This window comes from Vulpes lagopus, chromosome X (assembly GCF_018345385.1).
Source record: "Vulpes lagopus strain Blue_001 chromosome X, ASM1834538v1, whole genome shotgun sequence".
Taxonomy (NCBI): Eukaryota; Metazoa; Chordata; class Mammalia; order Carnivora; family Canidae; genus Vulpes; species Vulpes lagopus.
Genome location: NC_054848.1, coordinates 59903848 through 59918524, shown reverse-complemented (window position 1 = coordinate 59918524; position 14677 = coordinate 59903848). Strand labels below are relative to the sequence as shown.

At 37.4% G+C, this 14677-nt stretch overlaps 1 protein-coding gene across 1 annotated transcript in view; it reads left to right on the top strand.

Annotated features, from left to right (window-relative positions):
- MAGT1 (magnesium transporter 1) overlaps positions 1-3812 on the top strand; it is a 61165-nt gene extending 57353 nt beyond the window's left edge. The window contains exon 10 of the mRNA XM_041741677.1: positions 1831-3812. Within this exon, the coding sequence (XP_041597611.1) occupies positions 1831-1846 (16 nt within the window). The 3' untranslated portion in view covers positions 1847-3812. The remainder of the gene's footprint in view (positions 1-1830) is intronic.
- Positions 3813-14677: the final 10865 nt, after the last annotated feature.

Here is a 14677-nt window from a genome sequence, read left to right as displayed (position 1 = left end):
TTACCTCCAAAGTATCCTAGCTTCTAAAGCAGACATAGGTTTTAACTTAGGTATGTTGCATGTAAAAATTAACTCAAGATAAATATTATATATTGGACAATTGTATGTGATTTCTCAGGAACATCTTTGAGGGTCATTCTTACATCATCTAATTTAATCTAAATTAAATCTAAAAAACACTTAATGATTAGAATATTTTATACTTTGCATACTCTACTTTCTCTTGAGCAAATGATTTTGAATGTATTTTAAAATTACTCACACCTCAACTTTTCAGGGCTCTTTAGAGCATAAACAGAACATTTGATTAGAACCCAGTTTATAGAGAGTATAAGAAAGATTGTTTAAGAAGATCTAATTGGATCTTCATAGAGATCTCTAAGGCTCAGGAAAGAAATTACTCTCCTGATCATAAATTCTTGATTTTATTCTGTTAATAGCCACAAGAAAGGTACCTACATAATGGAGGATGTTGTGAGTTTTAAAATCTGAGTGCCAGGTACCATAATTCATGTTCTTTTAATATAACAATGTCCTAAAAAAAAAACATATATATATATATATATATAACAATGTCCTGTTGTATAAAGGATTATGAACAATAAAGTATATCAAGTGATACTTTTGAGAGAATTCATTCTTCATATTACCTTTAACATGTTTTTAATAGATAATTTTTAAAATCTACTTATTTAGAGAGAGATCAAGCATGTGTACCAGGGGAGGGGCAGAGGTAGAGGGAGAATCTCAAGCAGGTTCCATGCTCAGTGCAGGGCCTGACTTAGGGCTGAATCTCACAATCCTGAGATGATGACCTGAACAAAAGCAAGAGTCAGGTGTTTAACCAACTAAGCCATGCAGGCGCCCCCTTAGTGGACAATTTTGAACAACTCCCTGATTGATTCATTTTGACATTGCTGCATGTCTTTTGATAAATGAACAATATAAATTAATCTTCTTTAGCATTTTTCTTGCAAAATTAATTTTATTTCAATTTTTTATTTAAATTCCAGTTAATATATAGTGTAATATTAATTTCAGGTGTACAATATAGTGATTCAACACTTCCTTACAATACCTGATGCCCATCAAAAGTGTATTATTTAATACCCATCACCTATTTAAGCTATCTCCCCTCCCTCACCTCCATTCTGGTAACCCTCAGTTTGTTCTCTATAGTTAAGAGTCTGTTTCTTGGTTTGCCTCTCTTTTTTTCCTTTTGCTTGTTTTATTCCTTAAATTCCACATATGAATGAAATCATATAGTATCTGTCTTTCTCCAACTGACTTATTTCACTTAGCATAATACTCTCTGGCTCATCCATGTCATTGCAAATGGCAAGATTTCATTCTTTTTATGGCTGAGTAATATTCTATGTATATATGCCATATCTTCTTTACCCATTTGTCAGTTGATGGACCCTTGAGCTGGCAAATGTAACTTAATTGTAAGAACAAAACCTATCAGAACTTTTGATTCTTGATCTATTCTTCTATGTGTGTATATTTTAAAATAACTTCTCCTCTATAGATATAATACAACCTGGATACAAGGGTAATCTTGCTGGGATTTCTGTTGTTTATTTTATCACCATGGTTGATCCAATTATTAATCAGTATCTCTTCATGAGATATTTTAACAAGTTAATGTCTAGTTCCTTCTCTCATAAGATTATCTTAATATCTTGGTGTTTCTCACTTTTTGTTATTAATACGCAGTTTATTAAATGTGCACCCAAATGCTCTTTTGTCTAAAATCAAGATATTTATTAGAAATAAAGCCTTTTGTTTGTTCAGAAACTAATAGATTCTTTAATATTTTTGTTTCAGCTTTCTGATGAGTTAAAGAGGATCCTAGAGATATGTAGACACTGGAGTAATGGAAATTGAAAAATGTATGTGTGTTTGAAAAGAAGAATTCAATTTGTGTATTTTGTATTACCTCTTTTTTTCAAGTGATTTAAATAGTTAATCATTTAACCAAAGAAGATTTGTAGTGCCTTAACAAGCAATTTCTTGTCAAAATCATGAAGTATTTGGATACAGTTCTCTTAACCTTCCCTTCCTGATGAACTTTATGTAACATTTAATTTAGTAGAATTAAGTACATTATAAAAATTTTATAACTACATTTTAATTAGAACAGGGTTCAAAACTGCTTTAGTTAACTATTTGCCACTTGATTTTATATTATCTTATCCAAAGATAGAGGAAAAAAAAGTCCTGACCAGGTGTTCCTACATATGCCTATTACAAATGAATGCATCAGGATGCATTCTTAGCTGTTCCATCTTTGCATGGATGTGTATACTTTGTACATCTTTCCTTTTGGACAGAGAAACTGTATGTGCTATGTGATCTTCTGATACTTCTAGCCTGTAGAAAAGAAGACTAGCCAGTCCTCCCCCCCTTCATGTTTCCTACTGAAATACAGTGTTGGCTATGCTTCTTGGTAACTGTAGACATTAAAAAGTCTAAGTACAGAAAAAAAAAGTCTAAGTACAGGATTATGATTTTTGCATGAGTGTGGTGTTAACTACTTTTATTTGGAAAGATTACAGGTTCATTCTGTCTCCTTAGTTTATTTAAGGTAGGCCTCTATTAAAAACATAGCTTAGTGCTAAAATCAGTGTAACTTCAAAATGGTCTAAAGTGTTTCTACAAATTAGAGATTGTCACTTACTTCATTTGTACCTCATCAAAAAAATAGGTTCATCTAGTTAAGCATATTTCATTAACCCTTGTATTTAGGAAAAGGACTAGGTTTGGAAAAGCATATCCTGATATACTGAGTTGTTGCCTATGAATAGAAAGTAAATTGTTTCCTGAAAGTTATGTTTTTGCTATTATTTTAGCCTTCATTCTTTCACTTTAAGTGGAGAAACAGTAAACATTTGAAGAGGTTTTGAGTTTTGTCTTTTTTTCTGTCAGTGGAAATAACCATAGATGCTAACAAAATATCTGTGAAGAATGAAAGTTGATGGTTATCATTAGATCTAGCCATAACCTCCCCCATAGTTATGAAAAGTATCCTGAAATTTCACTATTATAAAAATATGATAATTACAGTTGTGAAAAAATTTTAAAGAAATCAAAGAAGTATTACATTAAAGTGATATTTTGCCTACTATTCACCATCTAATAACTCTCCTATGTGGTCTAGAAGTCTTGTATAATAGAGATTTGCAGAAAAGATGAATTGCCTAAGAAGAAATGTTTTACATGGGTTTTTTGCTTTTGTTCCAGTATTTGTTGGGTCAGGGCATATACTTGACCTTTTACTCTTTAGTGGATCCACTTTTGTCAAATACTTCCCTATACATTGTGTGATTCTGGATTCCTTATCTGCTGTTCTTGCAATTGTCTCAGGCCAAATAAATTTATGCTGTGATTCTTATGAGATTTGTATGAAGATGCCCTGATTTGTACAGACTGACCAGGGTAATACTACTGCCATGTAATCTGTATAGCTTTAGATATGTGCCATGAGCATTGAAAGAATGACACTTTTTTGTATTTGCTTTTTCTCCCTTATGAGCACATTTTTCTTGTGCAAGGAGAAGAATTGCATTCTGGCTAAAATCTGTAGAAAGCAGATTTACTAAACTTAGAGTTACTTTTGTGGAAATTTTGAAATTCACTTTCATCTGAAGTGCCTTAAGTAGACTCTTAATTTACTTTTCTAGTAATGTTTTAGATATTTGTTATGCATTGTAAAAATACTTTTCAAAATTACACATTGTAGTAGCAAAGATAATCAAGTGTCTGGCTGTTTGCTTTTTGACCATATCAATAAAATTTTACAATCTAAATTCTTAAGTTTATTTATTAACATGTAAAGAGGGGTGAATTTAAAACACTAAATTAGGATTGTAATGTTAGGTTATTTCATTTTTTTAAAAAAACATTTATTTAAGAGAGAAAGTGCATGAGCAGGGGGTGGAGCAGAGGGAGAGAAAATCTCAAGCAGATTCCCCTAAATGCGGAGCCCGATGGTTGGTCACTTAACAGACTGAGCCACCCAGGTGCGCCTAGGTTATTTCATTTTGAGGTTATAATTAAGTTTCTTACTGTCCTGGGATGCCTGGGTAGCTCAGCGGTTGAGCATCTGCCTTCAGCCCAGGGCATGATCCCAGGTCTGGGGATCGAGTCCCACATCAAGCTTGCCGCAGGGAGCCTGCTTCTCCCTCTGCCTATGTCTCTGCTTCTCTCTGTCTTTCATGAATAAATAAAATCTTTTTTAAAAGTTTCGTACTGTCCTAAAGACAGTAAACTTGATAGGCCAATTTCCTTAAGTATTTCTAAATTGAGATACATTCTTCCAGGATTCCATGTTATCTTTCATTAATGTTCTTGCCTATTAGGTTAGTCAAAACAGCCAAGATAAGTAGATGAATAGCTGTCTTCAATGATTGGTCTAGTTCTGTACCTGTCAGTGAACATTGTGACTAGGTAATTACCTTTTTGTACTAAATAATTGATTTGAAACAGTTATTCAGATTTTCAAGTTATGTGAGACTGGACAATAGTACATTTCCAAACATAGAATGGGAACACTGGACAGGAAGTAGCGAGATCTGGCTTTTAAACAGCTTTTAGTCTTTCTGTCTAGCTACATGACCATAGGCAAGTCACTTGAAATAGGTTCTCTCAGGACCTATCTCCTTAATGTGAGTGTATTGGATTAGTTACTTCAGTGTTCTTCTAGCACCACTGTTTTAGGCACAAAATATTAAAAATATATTTAAATTTGAATTGAAATTTAAATATCATTTGTGATATTCGGGTTTGGTATTGAATTAAATCCGTTGAAGTGTAGGATGTTTTGTAATCAGACTTCTGAAGAAGCCCTGAAATGTTTGTAGAGGCCATTATAGCTGCAAGTTGTTTAATATACATTGAAATTTTTTAGAAAGGATATACTTGAAACCAGTATGTTAATATCAGATCTTGATTCAAATGACCAGGTATAAGCAAGAATGAAATCAATAACTGTATGCTAATATTGACTTACAGCTGGAAAAAACTTATGATGCCAATTTATGATGCCTGGCCATGGCTCTGCAGCCAGCAGTTGCAGGTAGAGAACTTCAGGTCTGAAGTTCTTTTTGTGACCTTCAGTTAAAATTAATGAAATGTTTTTCCCCCTCAAACACAGCTCAAACATAATTTCTGGGAAGTTTTCCTGACCTCCCACTTTGGGTTCTTTACCCTTCCTCTTTTACTTAGTGCATGCTGATCTCTGTTATTCTATCTTGTAATTACCAGTTTTCTCCCATAATCTGTAATTTCCTTGAGAACAAGATTATTGTCTTATTCATCTTTGTATGCTCATTTTCTAAGATGCCTGCATAGTACATGCTCAGTAAATTTTCAGATGGAATAAAGAAAAAAAGTTCTTTGTTCTTGAGTTCTTTACACTTTGTGGTGGAAATAAACATATAAACAAATGCAATCCTATGTGCTGGTAAGAGAATATGTGTTATGGTTCTAGAGAAAGGTTTCATTACTTTCTTGGGGTTGGGGTGGGAGGCAAAGGGAGAGGTTTCTGTGACGGAAATAGAAATTTTATTTTATTTTTTGAAAGATTTTATTTATTCATGAGAGAGAGAGAGAGAGAGAGAGATAGGCAGAGACACAGGCAGAGGGAGAAGCAGGCTCCATGCAGGGAGCCCGATGTGGGACTCCATCCCGGGACTCCAGGACCACACCCTGGGCCTAAGGCAGGCGCTAAAATGCTGAGTCACCCAGGGGTCCCCAGAAATCGAAATTTTAAAGGATGATTAGTCCACAAGATAGATTTTTATGGTACTGAAATGCCAAAATATTCTTGCTAGTATTACTTTCGTGCTTAAAATCTGAAGTCAGAGTCTTTCACATCCTGAGTCATGCCCAAGGAGTTACATGGTACTTGAAAACTACTAAATGAACAAAATGCACACTTTAAAAATATTACCACCTTCATCCCTTTTCTTGTTTTAAAATTCTTTCAACATATCTCATTTTAATTGTCTGTTCCCAGGTTATTTGTAACTCTGAACATCTTTTCTTATATTTATTAGTCACTTGTATTTCCCTTGCAAATAATTTGGGTCTCTATCAGATTCTCATGGAGTCTTCTTAGAACTGAGTTGGGGAAACTTTAGGGAAACAGAAAGAGAGGAGAGTAGGGAAATCTGAGGAGAAAAGGAAAAAGAGGGAGAGAGGTTCTAGGACCAATTCCAGGACTCCTGAAAACCCAACTTATTCTCTTTCTCCATGGTTAGATTTTTCTCCTCTCTCCTCCCTGCTTTTCCCCACCAGATGTAAAATTCATTCTCACAAGGCTGACCTCTTTTCTTTTGAGATTTTCTTTCTTTTTATTTATTTATTAGAGCGCGTGTGCAAGGGGGAAGGGGCAGAAGGAGAGGGAGAAGAGTCTTAAGCAGACTCCCTGCTGAGCACGGAGCCCAGATGCACAGCTTGATAGCATCATCCTGAGATCCTGAGATCACGACCTGAGCCAAAACCTAGAGGCAGAACCTTAACGACTGTACCACCCAGGTGCCCTGATACTTTCTTAATCATTCCATTTGGAAAGATTCAAGCCAGAAGTACAAAGAATTCTTAATCCTTCTTTCTGGCCCTTTTTTGGGGGTAACATTGAGAATAACATGTAGATAGATGACTGTGACAATTTAATCTCAGATTTTTATAAAATACCAATGTTTTGGTAATATAAAAAATACTGAGGTATCAGTATTATCATTTTGCTATAGTATCATACATAATAGGTTCAAGTCCCAATAGCTAAGCAGAAGAAAGGAAGATACAATTCCCTAATAGTGACTAGCTCGCTAGTTCTGTCAAATGTAAATGCACATTACGATAGTATTATGAATAAATGGCTGGAGGAGTTAAGATAGTGGATGACCCTAAACTTGTCCCTTGAACACAGCTAGATATCAAATCATTCTAAACACACAAGAAATCAAAGGTCTGAGAGAACAAACCTGCAAATCAACAAGTACAAAAGCGACCACCTTTTGGAAGGTAGGAAGTGCAGAGAGAATTGACTTGGAGGTGATAGAGCTGTGGGTACGAGAGCGGGGAGGGAGCCTGCTTATGGAGGCCACTGCAAAGTAGTATAAGCAGAGGAGCACACAATTTGAACTTTTAGGAGTCTGCTACAGTGGGGGACATCCCTAGCTTAAAGGTGTTCAGGTGGCAAAAGGGGGCAGAATCCCAGGAGTGACAGCAGGGTCTGAGGATTCCCTGGGTTACAAGAACAGGTGGTGCCAATGTGCTGCACTGTTTCCAGGCAGAGAAGGAGGAAAGCCAGCTGAGAGCAGCGGGTCTTGGCTTTCTGCTATGTTTTGCCATAAACTGTGTACTGCTGTGTGGTTGTTCAACTGCTTCCTGGGACTGGCTGGCAAACAGCAAAAGGGCGGCAAGATCCTCCATCAGAGGAACAGTGCAGGTCCATGCCATGGGAATCCCCAAAATTTGGAATTTTGAAACTAATTTGCATGCCTGAGATAAAAATCCTTGGACACAGGCAGGGTGAATGCAGGGTTCAGACAGAAACCAGGGACACAAGAGGGGTGACTGAATGCTCTCCTGTGAGAACTCACTGAAAAATAACGTGGCAGGAACTGTCCGCTTGGGATAGAAAGCAGGGTGCTGGCATATTCATCCCTCCCATCAGAGTTGAAACCTCTCAGGGATCAAAAGAGTGCCACCTAGCAGAGGATGGAGCCTCTTACACAATCCACTCACCCTTGCACCCTGAAGCCACACTTCCACTTGAAAGGAGAGTCTGAGAATCAGCCCAGCAGGCTCTTCCTGGAAAAGACCAGCACAAACAGCTCACTCCCACCAAGTCACAGATTGCTACAAAGCTTCAGCTCTATAAGAAATGGGATCTAGTGTCCTTTTTACATTTATTCTTTCTTTTTTATTTTTTCATTTATTTCCTTATTTTGAAAATTCCTTTTATTTTTAATTTTGTAAAAAATATTTTAATTATTTATGAGAGACACAGAAATAGAGGCAGAGACGCAGGCAGAGGGAGAAGCAGACTGCATGCAGGAAGCCTGATGTGGGACTCATCCAGGGACTCCAGGATCATACTCTGGGCTGAAGGCAGGTGTTAAACCGCTGAGCCACCCAGGCAACCCAACTAGTTTATTTTCTGTTGTTTTTTGTTTCATTTTGTATCTTCTTTTGTTTTCTAGACAAAATGATGAGATGAAGAAATTCACCCCAAAAGAAAGAACAGTAATTAGAACTCATCGTCAGGGCTTTAATCAATACAGATACAAGGAAAATGTCTGAACTAAAATTTAAAAGAAAGATTATAAGGATACAATCTGGACTTGAAAAAGCATAAAAGACACTGGAGAAACCCTTACTGCAGAGATTCTAGTCCGACCAAAATTGAAAATTCTATGAGCAAGATGCAAACCCAAATGGAGGACATAAAAGTGAGGATGGATGAAAGAGAGAAGTGGGGGGATCCCTGGGTGGCTCAGCAGTTTGGTGCCTGCCTTTGGCCCAGGGCATGATCCTGGAGGCCCAGGATCGAGTCCTGCGTCAGGCTCCCGGCATGGAGCCTGCTTCTCCCTCTGCCTGTGTCTCTGCACCACCCCCCTCTCTGTCTATCATGAATGAATGAATGAATGAATGAATGAATAAATAAATAAATAAAGAAGTGAATCAGTGATACAGAAGATAAAATTATGTGGGGCACCTGGGTGGCTCAGTCAGCTAAGCATCTGCCTTTGGCTCAGGTCATGATCCCAAGGTCCAGGGATTGAACCCCATGTCAGACTCCCTCCTGAGCAGAGAACCTGCTTTTCCCTCTTCCCTCTACTCATGCTCTCTTTCACTATCTCTCTCTCTCTCTCAAATAAATAAATAAAATATTTTTTAAAAAGAAGATAAAATTATGGAAAATAATGAAGCTGATAAAAAGGAGGGAAGAGGTAATGGATCACAAAGGTAGACTTAGGGAACTTAGTCGACCTATTACAAGAATAGCATTTGTATCATACAAGTCCCATAAAGTGAAGAGAGAGAAAAGGGAGCAGAAGGTTTATTTGAACAAATTATAGCTGAAAATTTCCCTAGTCTGGGGAAGGACACAGACATCAAAATCTAAGAAGAGGGGCAGCCCCGGTGGCTTAGTGGCTTAGCGTCTCCTTCAGCCCAGGGCGTGATCCTGGAGACTTGGGATCGAGTCCCACGTCGGGCTCCCTGAGTGGAGCCTGCTTCTCCCTCTGCCCCCTCCCTCTGTCTCTGTCTCTAATAAGTAAATTTTTAAAAAATCTTTTAAAAAATCTAAGAAGAGGGATCCCTGGGTGGCGCAGCGGTTTGGCGCCTGCCTTTGGCCCAGGGCGCGATCCTGGAGACTCGGGATCGAGTCCCACGTCGGGCTCCCGGTGCATGGAGCCTGCTTCTCCCTCTGCCTGTGTCTCTGCCTCTCTCTCTCTCTCTCACTGTGTGCCTATCATAAAATAAATAAAAAATAAAATAAAATAAAATAAAAAAAAATCTAAGAAGAACAGAGAATTCCCATTATATTTAACAAAACCCAACTATCACTAAGGCATATTATAGTCAAATTCACAAAATACACAGACAAAGAAAAAATTCTGAAAGCAGCAAGGGAAAAAAAGTCCTTAACCTACAAGGGAAGACAGATCAGGTTTACAGCAGATATGTCTACAAAAACATGGCAGACCAGAAGACAGTGGTAGGAAATATTCAACATGCTTAATGTGAACAATATCCAGCAAGGCTGTCATTCAGAATAGAAGGAAAGATAGAGTTCCTCAGACAAACCAAAACTAGAGTTTATGACCACTAAGCCATCCTTGGAAGAAATTTTTGGGGGGACTCTCTTTTTTTTAGATTTTATTTATTTATTTGAGAGGGGAATGAGGGGAAAGAGAGAGAGAGAATTCCAAGCAGACACAGAGCACAGAGCCCAATGCAGGGCTTGATCTTATAACCCTGATATCATGACCTGAGCTGAAAGCAGTAGTAGGACACTTATTCAACTGTGCCACCCAGGCATCCTGAGGAATCTATGAATGGAAAAAAAAAACCAAAAGCAATGAAGACTAGAAAGGAACAGAGACCATGACTAGAAACACCAACTCTACAGGAAACACAATGGCCCTAAATGTGTTTCTTTCAATAATCACTCTGCATGTAAATGAACTAAATTCTCCAATCAAAACATACAGGGTATCAGAATGGATTTAAAAAAAACAGGACCCATTTATATTCTGCCGACAAGAGACTCATTTTAGACCTAAAGACACCTGCAGATAGAAAGTAAGGAGATGGAGAAACATCTATCATACTGATGGACATAAAAAGAAAGTCAGATTAGTCATACTTACATAAGACAGACTAGATTTTAAAACAAAGACTGTAATGAGATAAAGAAGGGCACTATATCATAATGAAGGGGTCTATCCATCAAGAACAATTAACAATTATGCCCCCAACTTGGGAGCATCCAAATATATAAACCAATTAATAATAAACATAAACACATTGATAATAATACAACAATAGTAGGGGATTTTTAACATCCCACTAACAGCAAATGAACAGAACATAGAAATAGAAAATCAACAAGGAAACAATGGCTTTGAATGACACACTGGATCAGGTGAACATAATACATATATTCAGAGTATTTCATCCAAAAGTAGCAGAATAAACATTCTTCTCAAGTGCACATGAAACATTCTCCAGAATAGATCACATACTGGGTTACAAATCAGGCCTCAACTGGTACAAAAAGATTGGGATCATACCATGCATATTTTCAGATCATAAGACTATAAAACTTGAAGTCAACCACAAGAAAAAATTTGGAAAGAACTCAAATACATGGAGGTTAAATAACATCCTACTAAAGAATGAATGGGTTAGCCAGTAAATTAAAAACGAAGTTTTTAAGAATACGTAGAAGCAAAAAAAAAAAAAAAAAAAAAAAAAAATTGAAAGCAGGGTAGTCCAAAACGTTCGGGATGCAGCAAAGGTAGTCCTAAGAGGGAAGTTTATAGCAATACAGGCCTATCTCAAGAAGCAAGGAAAATCTCAAATACACGAACTAAACTTACACCTAAAGGAGCTAGAAAAGGAATAGCAAATAAAGCCTGAATACAGCAGAAGGGAAATAATAATGATTAGAGCAGAAATAAATGATATAGGAACAAAAAAAAAAAAACAGATTACAAAACTAAGAGTTGGTTCAGGAGGCCCCTGTGTGGCTCAGTTGGTTAAGCATCAAACTGTTGACTTTGGCTCAGGTCATGATCTCAGGCTCATGAGAATGAGCCCCACATGGGGCTCCACTCAGCAGGGAGTCTGTTTCTCTTTCTCTCTCTCCCTCTCCCAATCACCTCTCCCTGCCCCCTACTCTCATACTCTGTCTTTCAAATAAATAAATCTTAAACATAAAATAAAATACTAGCAAATCAATCACATTTAAAAAATTATTCACCATGATCAAGTGGGATTTATTCTTGGACTGTAGATGTAGTTCAAAATTTGCAAATCAAACAAGGTGATACACTACATTAAACAAATGAAAGCATAAGAACCATTTTATCCTTTCAATAAATGCAGAAATAGCATTTGACAAAATACAGCATCCTTTCTTGATAAAAATCCCTCATCAAAGTAGGGATAGATGGAACAAACCCCAATATCATAAAGGCCATATAGTGAAGACACATAACGAATATTATCCTCAATGGGAAAAAACTGAGACCCTTTATCTTATGGTCAGGAACAGGATAAGGATATCCACACTCACTATTGCTATTTAACATAGTACTGGACGTCTTGGCCTCAGTAATCAGACAACAAAAAGAAAGAAAAAGCACCCAGATGGGCAAGGAAGAAATCAAACTTTCACTTTTTGCAGATGACATTATATTCTATATAGAAAACTAAAAAGACTCCACCAAAAAGTGCTAAAAGTAATACATGAATTCAGCAAAGTTGGAGACTATAAAATCAATCTGCAGAAATCTGTTGCATTTTTATACACCAAAAAATGAGTAGCAGAGAAATAAATCAAGGAATCGTTAGCATTTACAATTGCACAAAAAAAAAAAAAAAAAAAAAACAGGAGATATCTAGGACAAAACCAAACTAAAGAGGTAAAAGATTTGTACTCTGAAAACTACAGAACACTTATGAAAGAAATTGAAGAGGATACAAAGAAATGGAAAAACATTCCATGCTCACAGGTTGGAAGAACAAACATTGTTAAAATGTCTATATTAATGAAAGCAATCTACACATTTAATGCAATCTCTACCAAAATACCACCAGAATTTTTCACAGAGCTAGAACAAACAATCCTCAAATTTGTATGAGACCACAGAATACCCCAAGTAGCCAAAGCATTCTGAAAAAGAAAAACAAAACTGGAGGCATCACGATTCCATATTTCAAGCTATATTATAAAGATGTAGTCATCACAACAGTATGATACTGGCACATACACAAAAAAAGACACAGATCAATGGAATAGAATAGAGAGCCCAGAAATGGACCTACAGCTATACGGTCAACTGATCTTCAACAAAGCAAGAAAGAATACCCAATGGGGAAAAAAAAACAGTATCTTCAAATGGTGTTAGGAAAACTGGAGAGCAACATGCAGAAGAATGAAACTGGATCACTTTCTTCCACCATATACAAAAAAAAAAATTCAAAATGTATGAAAGACTTAAATGCGAGACAGGAAACCATCAAAATCCTAGAGGAGGGATCCCTGGGTGGCGCAGCGGTTTGGCGCCTGCCTTTGGCCCAGGGCGCGATCCTGGAGACCCGGGATCGAATCCCACGTCAGGCTCCCGGTGCATGGAGCCTGCTTCTCTCCCTCTGCCTATGTCTGCTTCTCTCTCTCTGTGTGTGACTATAATAAATAAATAAAAATTAAAAAAAAAATCCTAGAGGAGAATACAGGCAGAAACCTCTTTGACCTCAGCCATAGCAACGTCTTACTAGACATGTCTCTGGAGGCAAGAGAAGTGAAAGCAAAAAGGAACTATTGGGAATTTATCAATATGAAAAGCTTCTGCAGAGTGAAGGAAACAAACAAAACTAAAAGGCAACCTGCAGAATGGGAGATGATATTTGAAAAACGACATATATGATAAAGGGTTAGTATCCAAGATCTATAAAGAACTTGTCAAACTCAATGCCCAGAAAACAAATAATCCAGTTAAGAAATGGGGAGAAGACATGAATAGACATTTTACCAAAGAAGACATCCAGATGGCTAACAGATAGATGGAAATATAATCAATATCACTCATTATCAAGGATATACAAATCAAAACCATAATGAGATACCTCACACTCATCAGAATGGCCAAAATTAACAACTCAGGAAGCAACAGATGGTGAGAATGTGGAGAAAGGGGACCTTTCTTCTACTATTGGTGGGAATGCAAACCGATGTAGCTGCTCTGGCAAACAGTATGGAGGTTCCCCAAAAAGTTAAAAATAGAACTACCTTATGATCAAGCATTTGCACTAGTAGGTATTTACCCAAAGTACACAAATATACGATTCAAAAGGGTACATGTACCCCAATATTTATAGCAGCATTATCAACAATAGCCAAACATGGAGAGAGCGCAAATGTCCATCAACTGATGAAAGGAGAAAAAACGTTATATAGATATACAATGGAATATTATTTACCCATCAAAAACTGAAATCTTGCCATTTGCAACAACATGGAGAGCTACAGTGTATTATCCTAAGTGACATAAGTCAATCAGAGAAAGAAAAATGCCATATGATCTCACCCATATGTTGAATTTAAGAAAGAAAACAGATGAACATATAGGAAGAGGACAAGAAAAAAATGGAGAGAGGGGAAAAAAGGCATAACTCTTAACAATAGAGAACAAACTGAGGGGGATGCCTGGGTGGCTTAGCGGTTGAGCATCTGCCTTCTGCTTAGGGCGTGATCCTGGAGACCTGGGATCGAGTCCCACATCGGGCTTCCTGCATGGACCCTGCTTCTCCCTCTGCCTGTGTCTCTGCCTCTCTCTCTCTTTCTCTCTCTCTCTCTCTCTGTCTCTCATGAATAAATAAATAAAATCTCAAAAAAAAAAAAGAGAACAAACTGAGGGTTGATGGAGGGAGGTGGGTGGGGGATGGGATAGATGGGTGATGATTATTGAAAAGAACACTTGTGATGAGCACTGGGTGTTGTATGTTAATGAATCACTGAATTCTACTCCATAAGCCAATATTGCACTGTATGCTAACTAAAATTTGAATTGAAAAATAAAATTACAGGGATCCCTGGGTGGCGCAGCGGTTTGGCGCCTGCCTTTGGCCCAGGGCATGATCCTGGAGACCTGGGATCGAATCCCACGTCGGGTTCGCGGTGCATGGAGCCTGCTTCTCCCTCTGCCTGTGTCTCTGCCTCTCTCTCTCTCTCTCTCTCTCTCTCTCTGTGTGACTATCATAAATAAAAAAATTAAAAAATAAAATCTTAAAAAAATAAATAAAATAAAATTACGACATGAAAAAGGGAATAAATGTAATAAAAGATGTGCAAGGCATGGGCAGCCCGTTGGCTTAGCAGTCTAGTACCACCTTCGGCCCAGGGTGTGATCCTGGAGACCTGGGATGGAGT